An 18095-nucleotide genomic window follows, 5' to 3' on the forward strand; every position below is an offset into this window, starting at 1 on the left:
AGAAGGGATTGGATCTGCGTGACCGTTGCGCGCCGCTCTTTGGGCGGAGTTTGAATCGACTTGGTACCAATTCAAGACTGATTCCTCGGTTTCGACTGCCCTTTCATCTCACACACAACCTATTGCCCCTCCATCTCCCTTTTGACATGGCGAAGAGAAGCTTTCTGGAAGAGCTGAGGAAAGGTGCGGTTCTATCTCAACCATTCCAACAGTCAACCTGTTTGACTGCTCTCAGATCCTTTGGACACGCCGACCGTTTTCCTTCGCCCCGACTACGCTGCACTTGAATTTGACAAGGAGCAGAGAAAGAAGCTGAAGAACAGCAAAGTACGCCAAGTCTTACCATGCGCAGAGACCTGCAGATCAAGCGCTGAACCGCTGCCAGCGTCCAAGAACGTCGACCGAACCACCGCTTACCGAAAGCCAGCTCCCGGACCCCTCTTGGAAGCCCCTTAATGGCAGGGTGCCTCGTATTCCCAAATCGCCACGCGCTGTAACACCACTATCTCCTGTTTTGAATGTTCCCTCTGTGAAGAATGACGACCTGGATGCCAACTTGGCCTTGAGCCCTCTGACGGATTGGACACCAGCTGTGGGGTCCCAGCAACCTCCTTCCTCCCCTCAGGCTTCCCACAACGACAGCATCCAGTCTCTTTCCCAGCCTGATTCTCAGAACACCGGTCCTTACTGTCCCTTTTGTGTTCCAGCCGGCCACGAGAACTTTGCGAGTATCTTCGAAGACCCCGAGGCTTCTTGCTGCCAGGCCCACTACGAAAAGGTCGTTTTCGAGATTCAAATGCGGCTTATGCGACTCGACTCAGATATCAGGGCCGCTGATGCTCACAGGGCCATCCTCAGCCAGGAGCGGGACCACTACCATGCACTACTCCAAGACCGGCATCGTTTTCGGTAATTCTGGACGGCCTCTATTTCACCGATAAGCATTCACAGCTGGAGAGCATAAACATTCCTATACCACCTTCATTTTGATACCCCCTCGTGTTTTATCATTTTTTCCATTCGAGTTGTATACCTAGCTATAGCCATGTCCTATTGATTGTGAATTTAAGTTGAATTCCCGCCGAATTCCCGCTGAATGCCAGAATGTATGGCCTCACATATTCTGGAGGCAGAATTTCGCTCGAATTGCAGTTGTGTGCGAGAATGTAGCACTCATTATATCTTCTTCAATTCTGGTGTGTGGATTCTGGTGTGCATTGAGCGCAAATTCTGACGTGTGGCTGAATTCTCGCCGGATTCCGCGTGAATCCCACAATCCAACGCAATCCAGGCGCTCGCGGATTCTGCTCTGATACGCTGTGTATATCAACCTGTACCTGACCCCAGACTATCGTTGGAAAATTCTTTACAATTTGAATTAGTCGAAGGTGGAACAGAGATGAAGTCTAGACAGGGAGCACAGTGCAAAGGTTTCTGGGCGATGGCAGCATCAGTAGCAAAGGGACAGTAAGAGGGATGGCGAGCGCTCGAGCAGAAGACTGACGCCAGCGCCTAGTATGGCTCTTGGATGGCGCCCGACTCGCTGAGTATTGACGTTCTCAGTTCTTGGACTTGTTGGTTTGCATACTTACGGGTCGCTCATGATCAGCGGAAATTGGTTAGTTCGCCGTCCAATCATGTGAACAACTCTCGGAGTTCAACGAGTACAGGAATGTGATTTAACATCTCAATTTCACAGGGCCCCACACAAAGCAAAATAAATAACGAAAAGTGGGCATAGGAGAACGTACTTGAGGAGGACACCGCTGTAGATACGCCGTGGTGACCGGCCCATCTACGGCCAATTCGTCAAGCTTATAACCGAATATTTGTACGTTAGATCCGATGGCTTTCAAGTCGGGCGTTTACACAGACAGGCAAAACTGGGCGCTTGTTGGAACAGACACACCATACATCCTGTCTATAAATCGAGATAGCGAATGTGAATGTCCTAAATAATAGTATCATGCCGTCTACTCAGAGAATGCATCGGCTTGTATGCGATATAGTCTCGCATATTCGCCATCGGCCTTCTGGATGAGTTCGGAGTGGGTTCCAGACTCCACGATCCGCCCTTCCTTCATGCACCTACAGTAGAACCATTAGAAATTAGTCCAAATGGTGAAAACAGCCTTACAAAATCATGTCTGCGTATTTCGTCAGATGGCCAAAGCGATGAGTGACGAACACGACTGTCTTCCCCTCGCGGGCTGCCAGAAGGCCATTGAACAGGTGAAGCTCTGCAGCGGCATCCAACGCTGAGCTTGGCTCGTCGACTGCGATAAAGTTAACTTTTCCCGAGTGGAGCCTCATAAATGCGCGTGCACTGAAAACGCGAAAAAAGAGTGAGTACCTCTTGTGATTTGAAGCTTGAACTCACGCGAGTAGTTTTTGACGTTCGCCCCCGGAAATATCGATACTTTTGGGGGAATTATTGACAATCTTGGTGAGGGGGTGATCGTCGTCGTCCGGAATCCGATCCTTCCTGGGAGACGCGAATTCCAGAGGGTCCAGGACTGTATCCAACCCTGCTTCCAACTTCGAAATAAATTCCATCGCACCGCCTTTCTCTGCAGCTTCCTGCACCAGGGACGCGTCCGACTTCAGGTTGACGCATCCCAGTCCAATATTCTCAGCAAATGAGAGAGGATAGAGTTGGCTATCCTGGCTGAGGATCACAGAAGCCTGTCTCAGATCATGGGGCTCGTACTCATCTGCCGGCTTGCCGTCGATGAGGAATGAGCCAGTAGTAGGAGTGTTCAAACAAGAGAGAATCTTGATCAAAGTCGACTTCCCACTACCGTTCTCGCCGACGACGACGACGACACTCCCGGCGGGAATTGTGAGATTGATGTCTTGAAGTGCATTGACGCTGCCTTGCCTTCCGAGGTATGAGAAACACAAGTCGCTGAAACTACCTATCAGAAGTAGCATTAATTCGAGCATGATGCACTGACACAAATTTGAACTCCATCCCCTTGCATTTTTCCGAGGGGTATGAAGGATAAGGGGTTTTTGGAGGCCGCTCTTGCCTATTGGCGTCCACAATTTCGTACATACCGAAGATGGCCATAGTGTAGTGCCTAATCGTTCCCAGGTTCCCGTCAAAGCGGGAAGTGGTACGTCGAAGCGTTGATAAAGATGTATGAAGTATGGCAATGTTTGCCATGGAAAGCGACTCGGCGCTTCCCAAGACAGCCATCACTAGACAAAGAGCCTGTAGGCGTGTTTGGGAGCTCAGAAAAAGAAGGTTCAAAAAAGGGTCGCATATACCATCGGACCGTCATCCAGCATTGTCTTCAGCATATCGCCTAAAGGCCCTACCCCGCCTTCAAAGAAGTGCCATGGGAATCCTGTTGGCAAAATCTCGAGTTTTGCCCAAGCACCTTTGAGTTCTGCTAACAGATGAATCGAGGATGCACATCAAGCGGGCTGGAAGCACTTCTCACCATCTAATATCCAGTCGGCTAGATCCCCGCAGATGACATCTTGCCGATAATAAGACGAAACCAGGGACTCGAGAGCTTTCACTCGCACATAGCCCGTGTTATTGATCCAGCTATAGGACACTGGCCAGCAGTGAGTGAGCTGCAGCTTCGGGCCTACGAGACAGATCAACTCACTGCACTCTCGGCTACGGCGGAATGTACCGAGGAAGTCCCTGAGGAAGGAGTGCACGAAGTGGAGAATGAGAAAGATATAGCTATACGGGATGTTGGTGCTTTTCAGAATGACAAACAGCTCCAACACGGCCGCAAATAAGTTCCCTAGACCACAGTGGAGGGACAGGAACGCATTCCAAAGCTCTTCTTCTTCGTATTCGACGTCACCTACGAGCAGGCGTCAACAAGCTAGCTCTTTCATAATTTAGTCCAAGAATCTACCGTCGGGAGAGGGAGATATTTCCAGGTTTCTCAGAGTTGCTAGAACCCCAAGCGAGTCAACAGATCACCACTGGACTAAGAGTACGTTTGAACTACCTTGCATCATCTCAAGGCTGAAATGATGGTTCACTTTTTCTCGCATCTGAAGCTCGAGCTTATACCTGTGGCCAGCTTCTGGTAAGCGAGGATGCCACACTGGGGGCTGAAGCTTACACAGCACCTTTGGGAAGAGATATAGGACAAGAGCCCCGAGCAGAGAGCGCGAGACGCCAGAGCCTTGATGACTGCCCAGACGACGGGCTTGTTCTGGGCGAGACCGGCTTCGATCTATTGGTAGTATTATCTCAGAGCCCTCGCCAACCGATATAAGACTCAGACTCACCGCACGCAGCATATCGTTTGTCAGGTACATGGTAATTGCACTTTCCAGAGACTCCCAAAACCAGGAGCCGGTCATGGCAAGGAAGAGAACTGGGGACAGGGAGTATACGTCCATGTAGAACCTCGCTATGAGACTGGGGGAAAGCCCGCTGTGATCAAGGAGGAACCGCCTACGAACGCGATCTGATACTGTTTCTTGGGGTTTGTCGCACAGAAAGACCTTCCAAACGCCGTACTGGTGCTCTTCAACAACCACATGGTCGTATTTCTTTTTCTCTGGGACACCGATTTCATCCATGTCCTTCTTCTCTTTCGTCACATCCGAGTTGACCTCGTCCTTGGTTTTGTTGGTGGGTTTTTCCTGGGGCAAGTTGGCGGTCATGGTGGGGTTGCGGTAGAAGAAGCAAAGGGCGCCCGAGTTGCAGTTCAAAGGCTCTATATGTACCCATCCTGGATCCACATGTACGCAGCCATTGTATGGATTGCCTACAATGAGCCCACAGCCCGACGGCAAAGGAGGGATGTCATGAAGAGCTGGTCGTGGTCAGGCATCAAGACGTTGAAGCATCGGAGCCGCGTGCCATGCTGTAAGCGCTAGGCCGCTGGCCGTCAAAACCGTGACAGCTCGAAGACCAGCGCTAGCCTTCTTGGAAAGGTCGATGACAAGTTACAAGGAGTGGGTTGGAACAGAAACTGGGATGCCGAGCAAGAGTGGGATTGATGCCAAATCAATGGGATCATACCACTCGATAGGCTCTTGCTCGTGCCTCCCCTAGCTCGAAAATCCCACCGCTCGAAGGGTGGCTGTTGAAGGTCAATTGAATGCAGGGTCGGGCTTTAGAGTCTGGGTTAGAGTCTGGGGAGGGGGATATATTGCGTTTCGCACCTTTCCGGGCATCTTGATACGCAATATTTGCCAAACGGTGTCCCAATCTAACAGGAATCCCACTTTTTTCCGCAACCCCACTCCACGACGTGGTGTATACTCGCTCGGAAACGCGTGTCCATTCAATTGCAATTCGGCCAGCGTCTACGTACTTAACTCAGTACAGTAAAAAAAAAAAAAACTATGATACAGTGGGGATTTGGAAAGGTAGTTGCTACAAGGTGGATATTCTGCAATGGTTGTCCGTTGTTAGTTTGTACATACGAGATTCGGAATCAAGCCGAATGAAGGAACGAAAAAAAAGAGGAATCAGAATTCAAACAGGGGGCAATCGATCATCGTCCAAAGTCCTCGAAGAATCTCTCGAGTTAACCAAGGAAATAGGTTCAACAAAAGCTTGATAAATCTTTCCATCGACGCTCCGACTGAGTTCAGGCTTAGTCAGTACGACCGGGCTTGGAGGGAGGGACCTCGGGGAGCTGGGAAGGGTGTACGAATCCTGAGTGGGGCTCAAGTTGGTCAGATCGTACACTCCAGCTCCAGTTCTGCGATTCCCGGAGGCGTAGCTTCGTGCACTACGCGTGCTTCTGAACGACCGACGGTGCTCGGCGAGCTCGGGGCTGAGGGTTGCGTTGGAGCCGCGGTGGCTCCGGATGCCATGAGACGAGTTGAGAGAGGAACGTTGGGTGCGCGCGGCGCCGTCGAAGCTGAATGACCGGCTATTGTGAGCTTTGCTCGACTCCATCCGGGATTGGGCCTCCTCTTCGATCTCGTGCACGGCGCGGCCAAGTCCTACTTGGACAATGATAAGAGTTGGGACAATACCCTGCGGGATCGGTCAGCCTCGGAGGAGGTGGAGATGTGAGAAGAGGAAACACGTACGACTACTTGAATTAGACCGGCATCGAGGATTGCACTGGCTGAGGCGTTGTTGTGGAATGCGAGGTCGAGGGTCATGTAAACCGAGTAGATCATGCCAGATTCGATACTGGACAGGGGTTAGGACGATTACTGAGACTGGGAGAAGAGCGGGAAGACGCACAGGATTGCGATACTGGCATTATATCGCTTAAGCAGACCATCGCCCACAATGCCCTTTGCACGACGTGAGATGTACCAGATCCTTCCAGCAGTCAAACCGGTCAAGATGACGTTGAGCGAGAAGGTGAGTGCTAGGTAAACCCAAGCGTGTTTGAATAGGTGTATTGAAGCTCCTTCGAATAGATAGCCGCAGACTGAAAACGTGTTAGCCTGAGTGCTGGTGAGTCAGAATGAATGTACACACCTGTGGCGGCCACGAGCAGGACAGCGGGACCAGCAATGATCCGTTTTCTTGATCCCCACACCACATAGCATCGGTAGAGCAGTAGCGTATCGGCTAGAACACTACATCGTGCATCAGATCCAGTTCGAAAGCCTAAGGGAGCGATACTCACGTATTGGTCACGAACATCACGTATTTGGGGTACAGGGTGTTGAACGTCAGCCCTCCCGACAAGATCTTCGAGAAGAAGATGTAAAAGGTATATGTCATGTCGGCAGTTGCAAGGGCGAACATGGCGATGGCGAAGACGAGGAGGACCCAGTGAAGGGCTTTCTGTCGGCGGATGAGGACGTAGGCGCAGATGCTGAATAAAACACAGCAAATTCCATAAAGGAAGGTTTCCATCTTAACATTACGTGAGTCGAAGCGCTCAATAATGCAACGGGAATAGGTGTGACTTACAAATACTGCTCCAACATAGGGCGCCACGACGTGAGGAAAGGGGTTGTACTCTTGGTCTGAATCGAGTACAGTTGGGACAGGGATGAAGCCGGTGAAGGCGAGTGTCGCGCTTGCAGTCATGGTGTAGTCGATAGATAATTGGTGTTCAGCGAAGGATCGTCAGTCGTAATAGTGTCGTAACAGCCAGCAATGAGTTGGAATAGTGGTTGGGGTGGGTATAATCACCAGTCGTCAGGCGGAACTCTCTATGAGCGCAGGAGAGTTAGCAGCAGGGGAGGGACGAGATGGAGATGGAGGGGAGACCTACCATCTTCGGTGACTCGGCGCTCTTATTATAAGTATCGCATTCCCGTTATATGAATTGGGCGGATGTCATGTTGCACACCAGTGACCAGAAGCGCCGGCCGTCAAGGACCACCGAAGGTCTGCACCTAGACAAACACTCTAGGTCATCGATTTGCCCCAAAATGGGGGCAAAGTGCGGCGCATGGCGCCAAGAATAGAACGTTGTCCCTTATCCGGCTTGCTTGTAGGCCCTAATTTGAGAGCTCGGACGAATAAACCCCGGGGATCGTCTTGGTAAATGGGGTCATAGTGGTGTGTAGAACTCGAGAAGGCATCGGGTTTGTGGGCGATTAGAGTGAGCGCTGTGGCCGTGCATAGGAAGCAAGTGTAGGAATGCAAGGGCATGTCACGGTTGAGAGATGGGAAGCTGCGTCAATACCGGCATTCTTGACTCGTGTCGGACTCTCACAGCCTCCGGGCTGTTAAAGGGTCCCAACAAAAAGCTTCGAAAAATGAGGACTAAGAGACTTCTTGGTAGCTGGTATGAACGGTTTTGGATATGTTCCATGATGGCTAGGGTTCAGAGCATTGTATTTCGTTTCTCTGTGGGAGGGTGCAAACAGAAACTGGCCATACTCAGTTTGGGCATTTGGGGACGGAAGTTGAAAAGAGACTGACTTACGAACGAGCTCTGGGCTCCCCAAGCGTGGACGTCGAGGTGCCAGGTCCCACAAGAGCTCCACCATCGTCAGTAGGTCCCAATAGACGCCTGAAGACCACGCTGGTCCAGAGGCGCTTGTTAGAGGCTAGGCAACCGATGTCGCTCGTCCCTGTGTACACCGCGGTTACGGTAACGGATGGAATACGGCGCCTGAGCCTGACTTGTTATCGCTGAGTGCTGGATATCCCTTTTTCTCAAGGCTCAATTCCACACCGGTGTCGCTATACCGTCTGTGCCTGACCAGTGCCGATTTGACGAGGGCCGCCAATCTCGCCTGGAATCGCCTGGTATTCAACAAAAGACCTTACGGTTCTGGAACCCGAAAGTTGAACATGATATCTGCAGAAACTTGGAAATCAGGAAATCATCCAAAGGACCCACAAACATCCACCACGCACCATTCAAAAAGTCCAAACCCTTCAGAGAAACGAATGACGAACTTGGACAAAACGGTTGGACGAGCAAGTGTGGCGCACTGTGGCTGTGCTTTTGGTAGTCAGCATTTCCCACACTTGCGTCACAGCCACTAGCGTCTGTGGACGCGACGAGCGCCATCGCCCAGCTGAGCGTTCACCTCGTTTGCGACCTTGATGGAGAGAAATATCCGTTTCGCGACTGCAAAGACGAAAGGTTCTCGAGATTCTGGAAAGCCTTCTCTCAGACAACCCCCACGACATGACAGGCACCGCATAGGTCCAAACACCGCGTCTGGAGGCTCGCAGTCAACTGTCAGAGGAGTTGCTGATGCGGATATGGTCAAAAGGTTAATGGAATTGGGAGGGCCCGAGATCTCGGTCGATGAGCATAGAAAACTGGATGACGAGTCTCAAAGGCTACTGGCCTGTTTAATGGATCGAGTCAAAGGAAGACAGGGGACTAGGGGAGCGAGACGGGATATTCTGAGGTGCGAGGCTTGCCCTAATTCAGTTGGAGTACGCTGGCCTGAGGAGAGGATGCGACGTTGTAGGTATCAGAATGAGAGATCTAAATCCCAGATCCCTCAGCCGCAGTCCGTTCTGCCCGTTGATCATGAAGCTACTAGAGCAAGGGCTGATTTGGAAGCCGTGACGCTGAGCGTTGAGGCTACTAGGAAAGAGGTTCAAGAGGCCGAAAAAAGCCTGTCGGATTTAAGTGTGTTGCCCATTCCTCGTCCCCGTACTTCGCGTTATTGAACGCGAAATAGAGATGAACTACGATGAATTACAGAGAGAGGTCGAGGCAAAACGCAAGACAAAGTTGTTATTGGACGTGCTGGAGAAGAGGGAGACGATCAGAGTGGTAAGATTGAAAGAGGTTGGGATTCTGATGCAACGATTGAGGCAGGTTTAATATCTGTATATCTCTTCGATGGCTTAATTGACTTGTGTGTTCTCGTAGAAACGCGGTAGAGAGCAGAGAGGTACGACTTTCGGCGTTACTCTGCCAGTCCAACTCAAATTCGTTGCTCTGTGTAGCCAAATCGGCCTGTCGCAGAGCAACCTCCCTCGATTCGCCCTTCGAAGGCCTCGAAATCTTCGAAATACATCACTGAAACGCTTGCTGTAAGCCACACCCTCATTGGCATTGATCGAGACTTAATATCGTTCAGAACTTGCACGCGTATCATCTCAGAGTGTCGCGGTTTTCCGGGAAAGAGGTTTCTTTGGCGAACGAGGAGACAATGGTCGCTCGACTGCGCAGTCTTACCGACAGTGATGACCACCTCGAGAGAGCTCGACTATTGGCGCAGCGGAGTCTTCAATATCGCAGCGACCTCCCCGTTGAGGGCGTTGCGGACGAGCGCCTAAACGAGATGTTGGAAGTGAACGTAAGAATACCCGTTCATGAATAGGTTAGTGGTCGTCTGACTTCAACCCCCCTGGTTTTAGAATTCGAAGATTCGGCAAATTAAAAATGTATTGGAGAGGACTGGCGTACTAGGACAGGATTCTGAGCGGTTGATTAGAACCGTGAGTCACCAGTTCTCTGCTTCAGATGGTCGTATGACACAGAGCGTCACACCTAGATCGAAGTGTACAAGGAACGCACCTATCCTCGGTTGCGAGACTCCATCGTCGAGGACCAAACCTTGTTCGTTGCTGGATACATTAAAGACCTCCAAGGTTGGACATATCCGGTATCGGAAGGAGCGAGCTCGTTATCTTCCCGCGTCGCTGAGCTCTTGAAGCTCGGTCGCCATGCTGTAGGTGATGCAACCGATTCATCAAGATGTTGAAACAAGCCTTTTTTAGGACGAGGATGCAGTCATTGCTGCTGTCCGAGATATGTCGAATCAGGGTTCGTTGGAAGACACGCACTCTCACCGAGCAGTATTGACAAGCCCTTGACAGGACATGCACAGGAATTGCTCTTCTCCCAGTCACTGCCGGCACCCCAGGGTTTCGAAGACTTGAATGCCCTGAAAGGTGTGTATAACAGATCCAAGGTGGGCATTCTCTGCTGACTGATCAACAGTCGCGTATCAGACAACGAGTTCCGCCGCAGACGAGAAGGCTATCACCCTCCTTTCTCGCAAGATCGAGAAGGGCGCGAGAGGCAACGAGATCATCAAAGACGCCCAGGAGCTGCTGAAGGAGGCGGAGGCGGTTGTGAATGGTGAAATCCGCGCTTCGTGAGAGGTGGCGGCAAACAACACCTCCAAGTCGGCTTGGCCCGTGAAGAATGTGGGGTGGAGTCGGAAAGTGGGTCACGGATGACCCAGAGTTGGAAGGGTGCATTCGTTTTCCGACCGTCGGGACCCAAGCGAACGTCACTTATTGCGAAGGAGATGGCTCCTGTGGATGCTCTACCGACGCGACGACATCGAAGAGGGCAATGTCGAAGAGCTCAAGGACGATGATAAGGAGCTGCGGAATGTTCCCTGAACTAGAATACTTATGTCGCGCAGTGGCGTCCGTGGGCGTCCCCAATGTAGATAAGATGACTGTCTTGTGCAGTGAAACCCTGGCACAATGAAAAGACTGGGGAGATCGTGGAACGCGGGGAAGGGGATTAAGATGAGCAGGGGCCAGAGTACGGAACAAATCGAAAGAAATTGTGGAAAAAAGGGAGAGCATATGGGCGTTGAGGGTGTGGCCGTCAAAAGGACGGGGCGTGATTGGCTCCCGGACCCGGCGCCGGCACGAGATTTGGATATTCACGTGGGTATAAATTTACGTTTCGTCAGAGTCCGGGATGTTCCACCCAATCTCTTTCCTCTAACACCACCTACCCGCTAGTCGTCGTCGTCGCGCAGTTGCCGCCGCCGTCCTAGCCGTCCTCAACGACGATGTTGAACCTCTCGAACAGAACGTCAAACGCCCTGCGGCGCCTTGCCGCAGGCATGGCCACCGTCGCACCCCGCATTGGCGACACCAAAGTACCCATGTCTTTGCTCGAAAAGGGCGCCTATATCAACTACCAACGCATTGAAGATAACTTGGCTATCGTTCGCGAGAGGTGAGCAGCCTTTGGCCTTCTCGGTCGTCCTCCAGTGTCGCTTATCATGTTCCGAACAGGCTCAACCGACCTCTGACTTTGTCCGAGAAGATTGTCTATGGACATCTCGACAACCCACACGAGCAGGAGATTGTTAGAGGATCGAGCTACTTGAAGCTCAGGCCTGACGTGCGTACAGAACGTGTTCGTCTTGGAATCTACGACTCATTTTTTGTGTTTAGCGGGTTGCATGCCAAGATGCTACTGCCCAGGTTCGTTTTTGGACTTCGCGGAGCTGCCTCGGTGGATATTGACGTGTTCGATTTCGACATAGATGGCTCTCCTTCAATTCATGTCCGCCGGTATGGACACCGCCGCCGTCCCCACCACCGTCCACTGCGACCACTTGATTGAGGCTCAAGTTGGCGGTGTCAAGGATTTGGAACGTGCCATCAACATCAACAAGGAAGTCTACGACTTCTTGGCCACTGCTACTGCCAAGGTGCGTTCTTTACCTCGCCTTTCTAATTTTGACTTCATGGCTCATCCCTCTTTGTAGTACGGCCTCGGTTTCTGGAAGCCCGGCTCTGGTATCATTCACCAGATTATCCTGGAGAACTACGCTTTCCCTGGTGGAATGATGATTGGTACCGACTCCCACACCCCTAACGCTGGTGGTCTCGGTATGATTGCCTGCGGTGTTGGTGGTGCCGATGCTGTCGACGTCATGGCTGGCATTCCTTGGGAACTCAAGTGCCCCAAGGTTATTGGTGTTAACCTTACCGGCAAGATTGGCGGCTGGACTACTCCCAAGGGTGAGCAATCTTTTTGCCAGGATTCGGATGGCAGATCTTAACAGAATTACAGACGTTATCCTCAAGGTCGCTGGTATCCTCACCGTCAAGGGTGGAACTGGTGCCATTGTCGAGTACCGCGGTCCTGGTGTTGAGAGCCTCTCTTGCACCGGTATGGCCACCATTTGCAACATGGGTGCTGAAATTGGTGCCACCACCTCCGTCTTCCCCTACAACGAGCGCATGGCCAAGTACCTCAAGGCCACCAACCGCGAGGACATTGCCAACTATGCCCGCCAATTCTCCGCCAACCTCAAGGCCGACGAGGGTGCTGAGTACGACCAGATGATCGAAATCGTGAGTTCTATTTGCTTCTCGGGGGGCTGCGCACCTTCTAACAGTAACCCTAGAACCTCTCTGAGTTGGAGCCCCACATCAACGGTCCCTTCACCCCCGACTTGGCCACTCCCATCTCCAAGTTGGCTGAGGAGGCTAAGAAGAACGGCTGGCCCGATGAGATCAAGGTCGGCTTGATCGGTTCTTGCACCAACTCTTCCTATGAGGACATGTCCCGTGCCGCCAACATCGTCAAGCAGGCTGCCGACCACGGCCTCTCCTTCAAGAGCAAGTTCACCGTCACCCCCGGATCTGAGCAAGTTCGTGCCACCATCGCCCGTGATGGCCAAGTCGAGGCCTTCGAAAACGCTGGTGCCATCGTTTTGGCTAACGCCTGCGGCCCTTGCATTGGTCAATGGGACCGACAGGATGTTAAGAAGGGCGAGAAGAACACTAGTAAGTTGACTTGTTATTCCCATGAATGCCGTGGTTTCTCAATGAATTAACTCCCCTAGTCGTCACCTCTTACAACCGTAACTTCACTGGTCGTAACGATGCCAACCCTGCCACCCACGCCTTCGTCACTTCCCCCGATCTCACCACCGCCTTGGCCTTCGCTGGAAGCCTCTCCTTCAACCCTCTCACTGACACCCTCATCGGATCTGACGGCAAGCCCTTCAAGTTCGAGAGCCCCACTGGTCACGAGCTTCCTCCCCGCGGCTACGACCCTGGCGAGAACACCTTCCAGGCCCCTCCTGCCGACCGTGCTTCCGTCAACGTTGCCGTTGACCCCAAGTCCGATCGTCTCCAACTCCTCAAGCCCTTTGCCCCCTGGGACGGCAAGGAGCCCAAGGACCTCCCTATCCTCATCAAGGTCAAGGGCAAGTGCAGTACGTATTGAAGACATCTCTTCGTGTTATTCCCTTCTCACATTTCGTCTCAGCGACCGACCATATTTCCGCTGGTGGCCCCTGGTTGAAGTACCGTGGACATCTCGAGAACATCTCTCAGAACTGCCTCATCGGTGCCATCAACGCTGAGAACGGCGAGGCGAACAAGGTCAAGAACCAAATTACCGGTGAATACGGCGGTGTTCCCCAGACCGCTGCCTACTACCGTGACCGTGGCGTCAAGTGGGTCGTCATCGGTGACCACAACTACGGTGAGGGTTCTTCCCGTGAGCACGCTGCTCTCGAGCCCCGATTCCTCGGTGGTCTTGCCATCATTGTCAAGTCCTTCGCTCGTATCCACGAGACCAACTTGAAGAAGCAGGGTATGCTTGCCCTCACCTTCGTCAATGAGGCCGACTACGACAAGATCCGCCCTGATGACCGCGTCGACATCGTTGGTGTTGACACCTTCGCTCCCGGCAAGAACATGACTCTCGTCGCCAAGCACTCCGACGGCACTGTCGATGAGATTCCTTTGGCTCACTCCTTCAACGAGGGCCAGATCGAATGGTTCAAGGCTGGCTCTGCCCTGAACTTGGTACGTCGATCACCTGCACTGAAGTTTTGAAGGTTGCTTATACGTCGATTTATAGATGGCTGCTAAGGCCAAGCAGGCTCAGGCTTAAGTGGCTCATCGATATCCGCCCGTCGCCTTTACGCGATGGCCTCCAGCCGGAACCTAAAAGTATCGACCTGGTTTGCATGAGTAGTCTCAGGATGTACAACCCTGCATATCACTCTATTTATACGACTAGCTGAACACTTCGTGGCGCTAGGTCCGTGGTTTGGATGACATGTATACGTACGACTCTTTTTTTCCGTTTTTCTCCCCCTTGCTACCATGCAACGCCACCGCGCTCTTCCTTCGCCCCTCGTTCCTTTACCTCTGCATTTCCTCATGGTTATCTTGTCCGTGTCGCGGCGTAGGTGCGCACCCTGTACTCATTAGTTTTTCTTTTGTCTCGTCTCTTCTTTAGTCGTTCTAATGCATGCAGATAAAACGGAACCACGCGATTTGAGATATGAAGATAGCAGACGTGTCAGACTTGGCGTAGAGATGTGACGATGGGTTGTCGCCGTGATTACCAAGTGATACCAGGTGATACCCGCCGGTTCTGAGCCTATTTTAGAGATTCAGATGATGTCAGAAGGCTGTCAGACCAGGCTTGAAATGTGTCGAGAAAGGGAAGGAGTGTCCGGCGATCCGAGTCTTGGCTGGAGTTTGAGAATGAACCCAAGTATGGAGATAGGATCGACGTTGTGAGCAAGGATCCTTGACGCGTTGATGAGGTAGGCCAAGCAGAGGTCTGTGTATGGGATACCATAGTATCTTGTAGAGTGCATCGACAGTTTAGGCCTGCTTAATACTGGAGGCCGAGAACGCATGGAGAAAGCATCGACGCTATTGCGCGAGTAGTTGAAGTTGTTAAAGTTGATGTCCGTACGTAGGGGCCACCTTGACATCCCCGTAGAATAATGAAATTTATCATCTTCTGCCATCGTATGGGAATTTTAGTTGTTGTCAGTGTCAGTTGAGGCTGTATCGCAGGCGAAGAGTAAGGAGTTTCAGTTCCAGGGGGCTATCTTAGGAAAGGGGCCAGAATTCGCGAGCAGTGGACACGTGATTATTATCATGCGGCTTCGTCGCGTCCTTGACGCGCCTGTGCAGAGTCTCATAAGGTGGAGAGGCTACAACTCAAGAATCAAACTGAATGAATGAGAGCCAATCCATTGCAAGGGTATGATACGTGATGATCGATGTGGTATATAGAGAATTTTCGGAGGTATAGTAATTTAGAGGTTATGTAGCAATAATCGGACATAGACTGTCCGCGGGCCGGTCCGGGTCCAGAGCAACACGTCACACGGTCCGGCACTTAGCGCCAAAAATTCCGAACATTTTGAGCCCAAAAACATGTAAATCGGTGCAGAAATGACTGAGCTACACCTCTGCAAAGTTTGGGCTCGGAATATTAAGCCCCTGAGTCTCTAGAGCCAAATCGGGCCGAAAATGATGGGTTTGTTCAAGGGGGTCGTGGGAAAGAAATCCCGGACACCGACCTAGGGAGGTAGTTCCACCCTGAAGGGCCAGAAAAAAAGTTTGGAAGGGCCTCCAAAAATAGAAATTTAGCCCCTTTCTGAGTCAAACAGCATTCCCGTGCGCCCAGAAGAGCAGAAAATCCAGGTAAAAACACATTTTTGACCTACATCCAAGGTCTATCGCGAGTTTATGTGCGCCAACAACCCTCATCCGCTCTGGAGTCTGACCGTTCACGTAAGCTGGTTAAGATTGGCTCGAAATCCTGAGCTTTCGACTCATGGAAGCATAGATAATCAGAAGGACTCTGTTGCAATATCGTACGGACGCTCTGTCCCTCTGGTCAGAGCTGCGAGTTCTGAATTCAAATCCCTCAAAGCTCAAACCATCTGGGACAGATATTCAACACCATCTGACAATCCACAGGGCCTCCGAGTTACCTTGCGGATTCCTCCTTTATCGCGCTCCTCTCAACGCGATGCGCGGTCCGACAGGGGAGGAGGCCAAAGGGCGCGGAAGTGACGTAATAACATTGCTAAATATGGTAATACCCCTATATTCTACCTAGGTAGTTCAGGTTGAAATCCTGAGAAAAGATTTTTCGACCCTCTAGCCGGAACTTTTTGGCCGACACCCCCTTGGGTTTGTTGGCCCCTCTGATGGCCCTCGGGTCACGGTGATGGTTTTTGCCCCGCCGAGCCATGATGCGTGGGGCTTTCGGCATCAAACTTTGCAAAGCCGTAGATCGGTCAAATCTGCACCGTTTGGGGGTGTTTTGGGGCCTCGTTTGAACCGGAATTCGCCGGCGCTACACGGCGATTACTTGCCTGGACCCGCCGAAAACGCCCCGGGACCGGCCCGCCGGGACAGCCTTCTAATCGGACGAACAATCACAATAGAACAGATCAAGCAGGCAGTACAAAGCACAAACACAGAACGTTGGAAACTGAAGGAGAGGATGCGAGTTGCGAGGGCAAGAGCTCACTCGGTGCTCTTCTTGGGCTCTTTGGGAAGCTTGTCGGTCATGGTTTCCTCAATGATATCGGGGAGGACTTCGTCGGTCGTGCTGCATTCGATCCGGACTGTCGTGAACTGCTGGTACGACCCCTATTTTTCCCATCTTATCTTATCAGCTTCGTTCATCTTTTATCTTATCTGTGCCCCTGTCTTTTCCCCTTTATTCGTCGTCATGGACACTTTCTCTCATGGAACACTGCCTCGTTTTGCCCTCTACCCTGTCCTCTATTGTTCTTTCACTCTCACACAGCCTTATGACTCGTTATGACTCGTCATTACTTCTTTATTATTTCACCCTTGTTTTGGCGCAGCCTTCGCGCAGCCTTGTGACCTTTCCTTATTGTTCTTGTTGTATTGCCTCATCGCTCGTCATCCTGACTCATTGCGGCTATGTAGGTTGTAGTTACAGTATATAACTTAGGTAGTTCGCTCTGCATGTTCCTCAGCTTGACCTCTTTGTCAATACACTGCTCTACTCATCGCTCCAGCTTATTGCTCAACGTCTCTCATCGCTCCCACTACTCTTATCTCGCTTTCTGCTCATCTTATCTGGTCTTTAGTTTGGTTTAGTGTTCGCTCTTCGCGACATTAGGTCAAGCTACCTCTGTGCACCGGCAACGCCGATCGTTGTCCCTGCATTCCGGCCCCTCTGGTACACTGGTTGACCTGCCGATCAGGTCTCACTCTGGCAACTCTGGTTCCCTCACACCGTCAAGATTCCGCCCTGCGAGTTTAGACCGCACTTTGTCATCCACCGGCCCAACACTAGCCACTACCGCGACGGGTATATAGGCAAGAAGCCCGCACTCTGTGAACAGCAACCCTGCCCGCACCGTTATAACCCACTCCGACAACAAGACCCGGACTACCTCCGAAAGAATCTCCCAGCAGACGCCCTCGTTCTTGAGGCTTCGACCGACAACTACCGCACAGTCCTCTATTCCGCACACCCACCACCGTCGCCTTCCGCACCACCAGCAACCCCACCCCCTGCCACTCATCAACCTCTACCCGAGGAATCCCCGCAAGCATTTCACTCCGCCGAATCTTCCCCTGCGCCTACCGCCAAGACCGCCAAGGGTTACGCTTTACCCACCGACTCGTCCGAAGAATCCGACACTCAAGAAACCGCAGTAAATCCCTCCGCCTCACAAACCCCCGTTTCACAATCACCCGCATTAGCCCTCGACACCGCCCTCGCTAAACTCGCTGCTTCCGCACCCGTTACCACTCATCACCGCATCTCCGGCTCCGGCTCCACTACCCCACGTCCGTCGCTTAAGCAACCGATCCGTTCTCCCCTCCCCAGCCCTATTCCCCAGAAGGAGGAGGTTGCATCTGACGCTCAACGCTCAGACATCGTACCTTCTACTTCAACTACTTCTCAACTCTCTTCCACCCTTCCCCCCGTCACAAACCCTCGCACTACCTCCGTCATGGCCGACCCCACGCTAACCAAATTGTTGCAAGAGCAGCAGCGCGCCACTCAGCTCATCCAAGCTTCCCTGGACAAACTCACCGCCGCCAAGACTGCTTCAACTCGAAATCCGGTCAAGGAGCCCGAGCCCTTCAAGGGTGAATCAGGCGACGCGCAGCGCTTCCTCCGTTTCTTCTCCAACTGGGCCACCTCTAACTCCGAGCTCAAGGACGACGACAAGAA

General features: G+C 52.0%; 5 protein-coding genes across 5 annotated transcripts; 3 read left to right on the plus strand and 2 right to left on the minus strand.

Annotated features, from left to right (window-relative positions):
• Positions 1–146: 146 nt before the first annotated feature.
• Positions 147–913, plus strand: CC1G_10801 (hypothetical protein; the record flags this gene model as incomplete). The annotated part of the gene is made up of 3 exons (XM_001834875.1): positions 147–183; positions 236–327; positions 386–913. The coding sequence occupies 3 exons, from the start codon at positions 147–149 to the stop codon at positions 911–913; spliced, it is 657 nt and encodes a 218-aa protein (XP_001834927.1).
• A 1060-nt stretch (positions 914–1973) lies between these two features.
• On the minus strand, positions 1974–4647 carry CC1G_10802 (ABC transporter; the record flags this gene model as incomplete). Its single annotated transcript, XM_001834876.2, has 10 exons — positions 1974–2088; positions 2138–2326; positions 2381–2918; positions 3061–3217; positions 3274–3398; positions 3450–3569; positions 3624–3830; positions 4046–4211; positions 4267–4391; positions 4440–4647. The coding sequence occupies 10 exons, from the start codon at positions 4645–4647 to the stop codon at positions 1974–1976; spliced, it is 1950 nt and encodes a 649-aa protein (XP_001834928.2).
• Positions 4648–5467: 820 nt separating this feature from the next.
• On the minus strand, positions 5468–6997 carry CC1G_10803 (hypothetical protein; the record flags this gene model as incomplete). The annotated part of the gene is made up of 6 exons (XM_001834877.1): positions 5468–5977; positions 6034–6139; positions 6194–6386; positions 6437–6537; positions 6588–6820; positions 6878–6997. 6 exons carry the CDS (start codon positions 6995–6997, stop codon positions 5468–5470), a joined length of 1263 nt encoding a protein of 420 aa, XP_001834929.1.
• Positions 6998–9543: 2546 nt separating this feature from the next.
• CC1G_10804 (hypothetical protein) lies at positions 9544–10498 on the plus strand (the record flags this gene model as incomplete). Its single annotated transcript, XM_001834878.1, has 6 exons — positions 9544–9690; positions 9752–9832; positions 9889–10065; positions 10115–10160; positions 10214–10288; positions 10338–10498. The coding sequence occupies 6 exons, from the start codon at positions 9544–9546 to the stop codon at positions 10496–10498; spliced, it is 687 nt and encodes a 228-aa protein (XP_001834930.1).
• A 602-nt stretch (positions 10499–11100) lies between these two features.
• On the plus strand, positions 11101–14386 carry CC1G_10805 (aconitase). Its single transcript, XM_001834879.2, has 10 exons — positions 11101–11321; positions 11381–11489; positions 11543–11572; positions 11635–11802; positions 11860–12115; positions 12168–12451; positions 12505–12886; positions 12946–13320; positions 13374–13918; positions 13974–14386. The coding sequence occupies exons 1-10, from the start codon at positions 11152–11154 to the stop codon at positions 14004–14006; spliced, it is 2352 nt and encodes a 783-aa protein (XP_001834931.2). The 5' UTR covers positions 11101–11151; the 3' UTR covers positions 14007–14386.
• Positions 14387–18095: the final 3709 nt, after the last annotated feature.

Source organism: Coprinopsis cinerea, assembly GCF_000182895.1.
Source record: "Coprinopsis cinerea okayama7#130 chromosome 12 map unlocalized cont3.12, whole genome shotgun sequence".
NCBI classification, from domain to species: Eukaryota; Fungi; Basidiomycota; class Agaricomycetes; order Agaricales; family Psathyrellaceae; genus Coprinopsis; species Coprinopsis cinerea.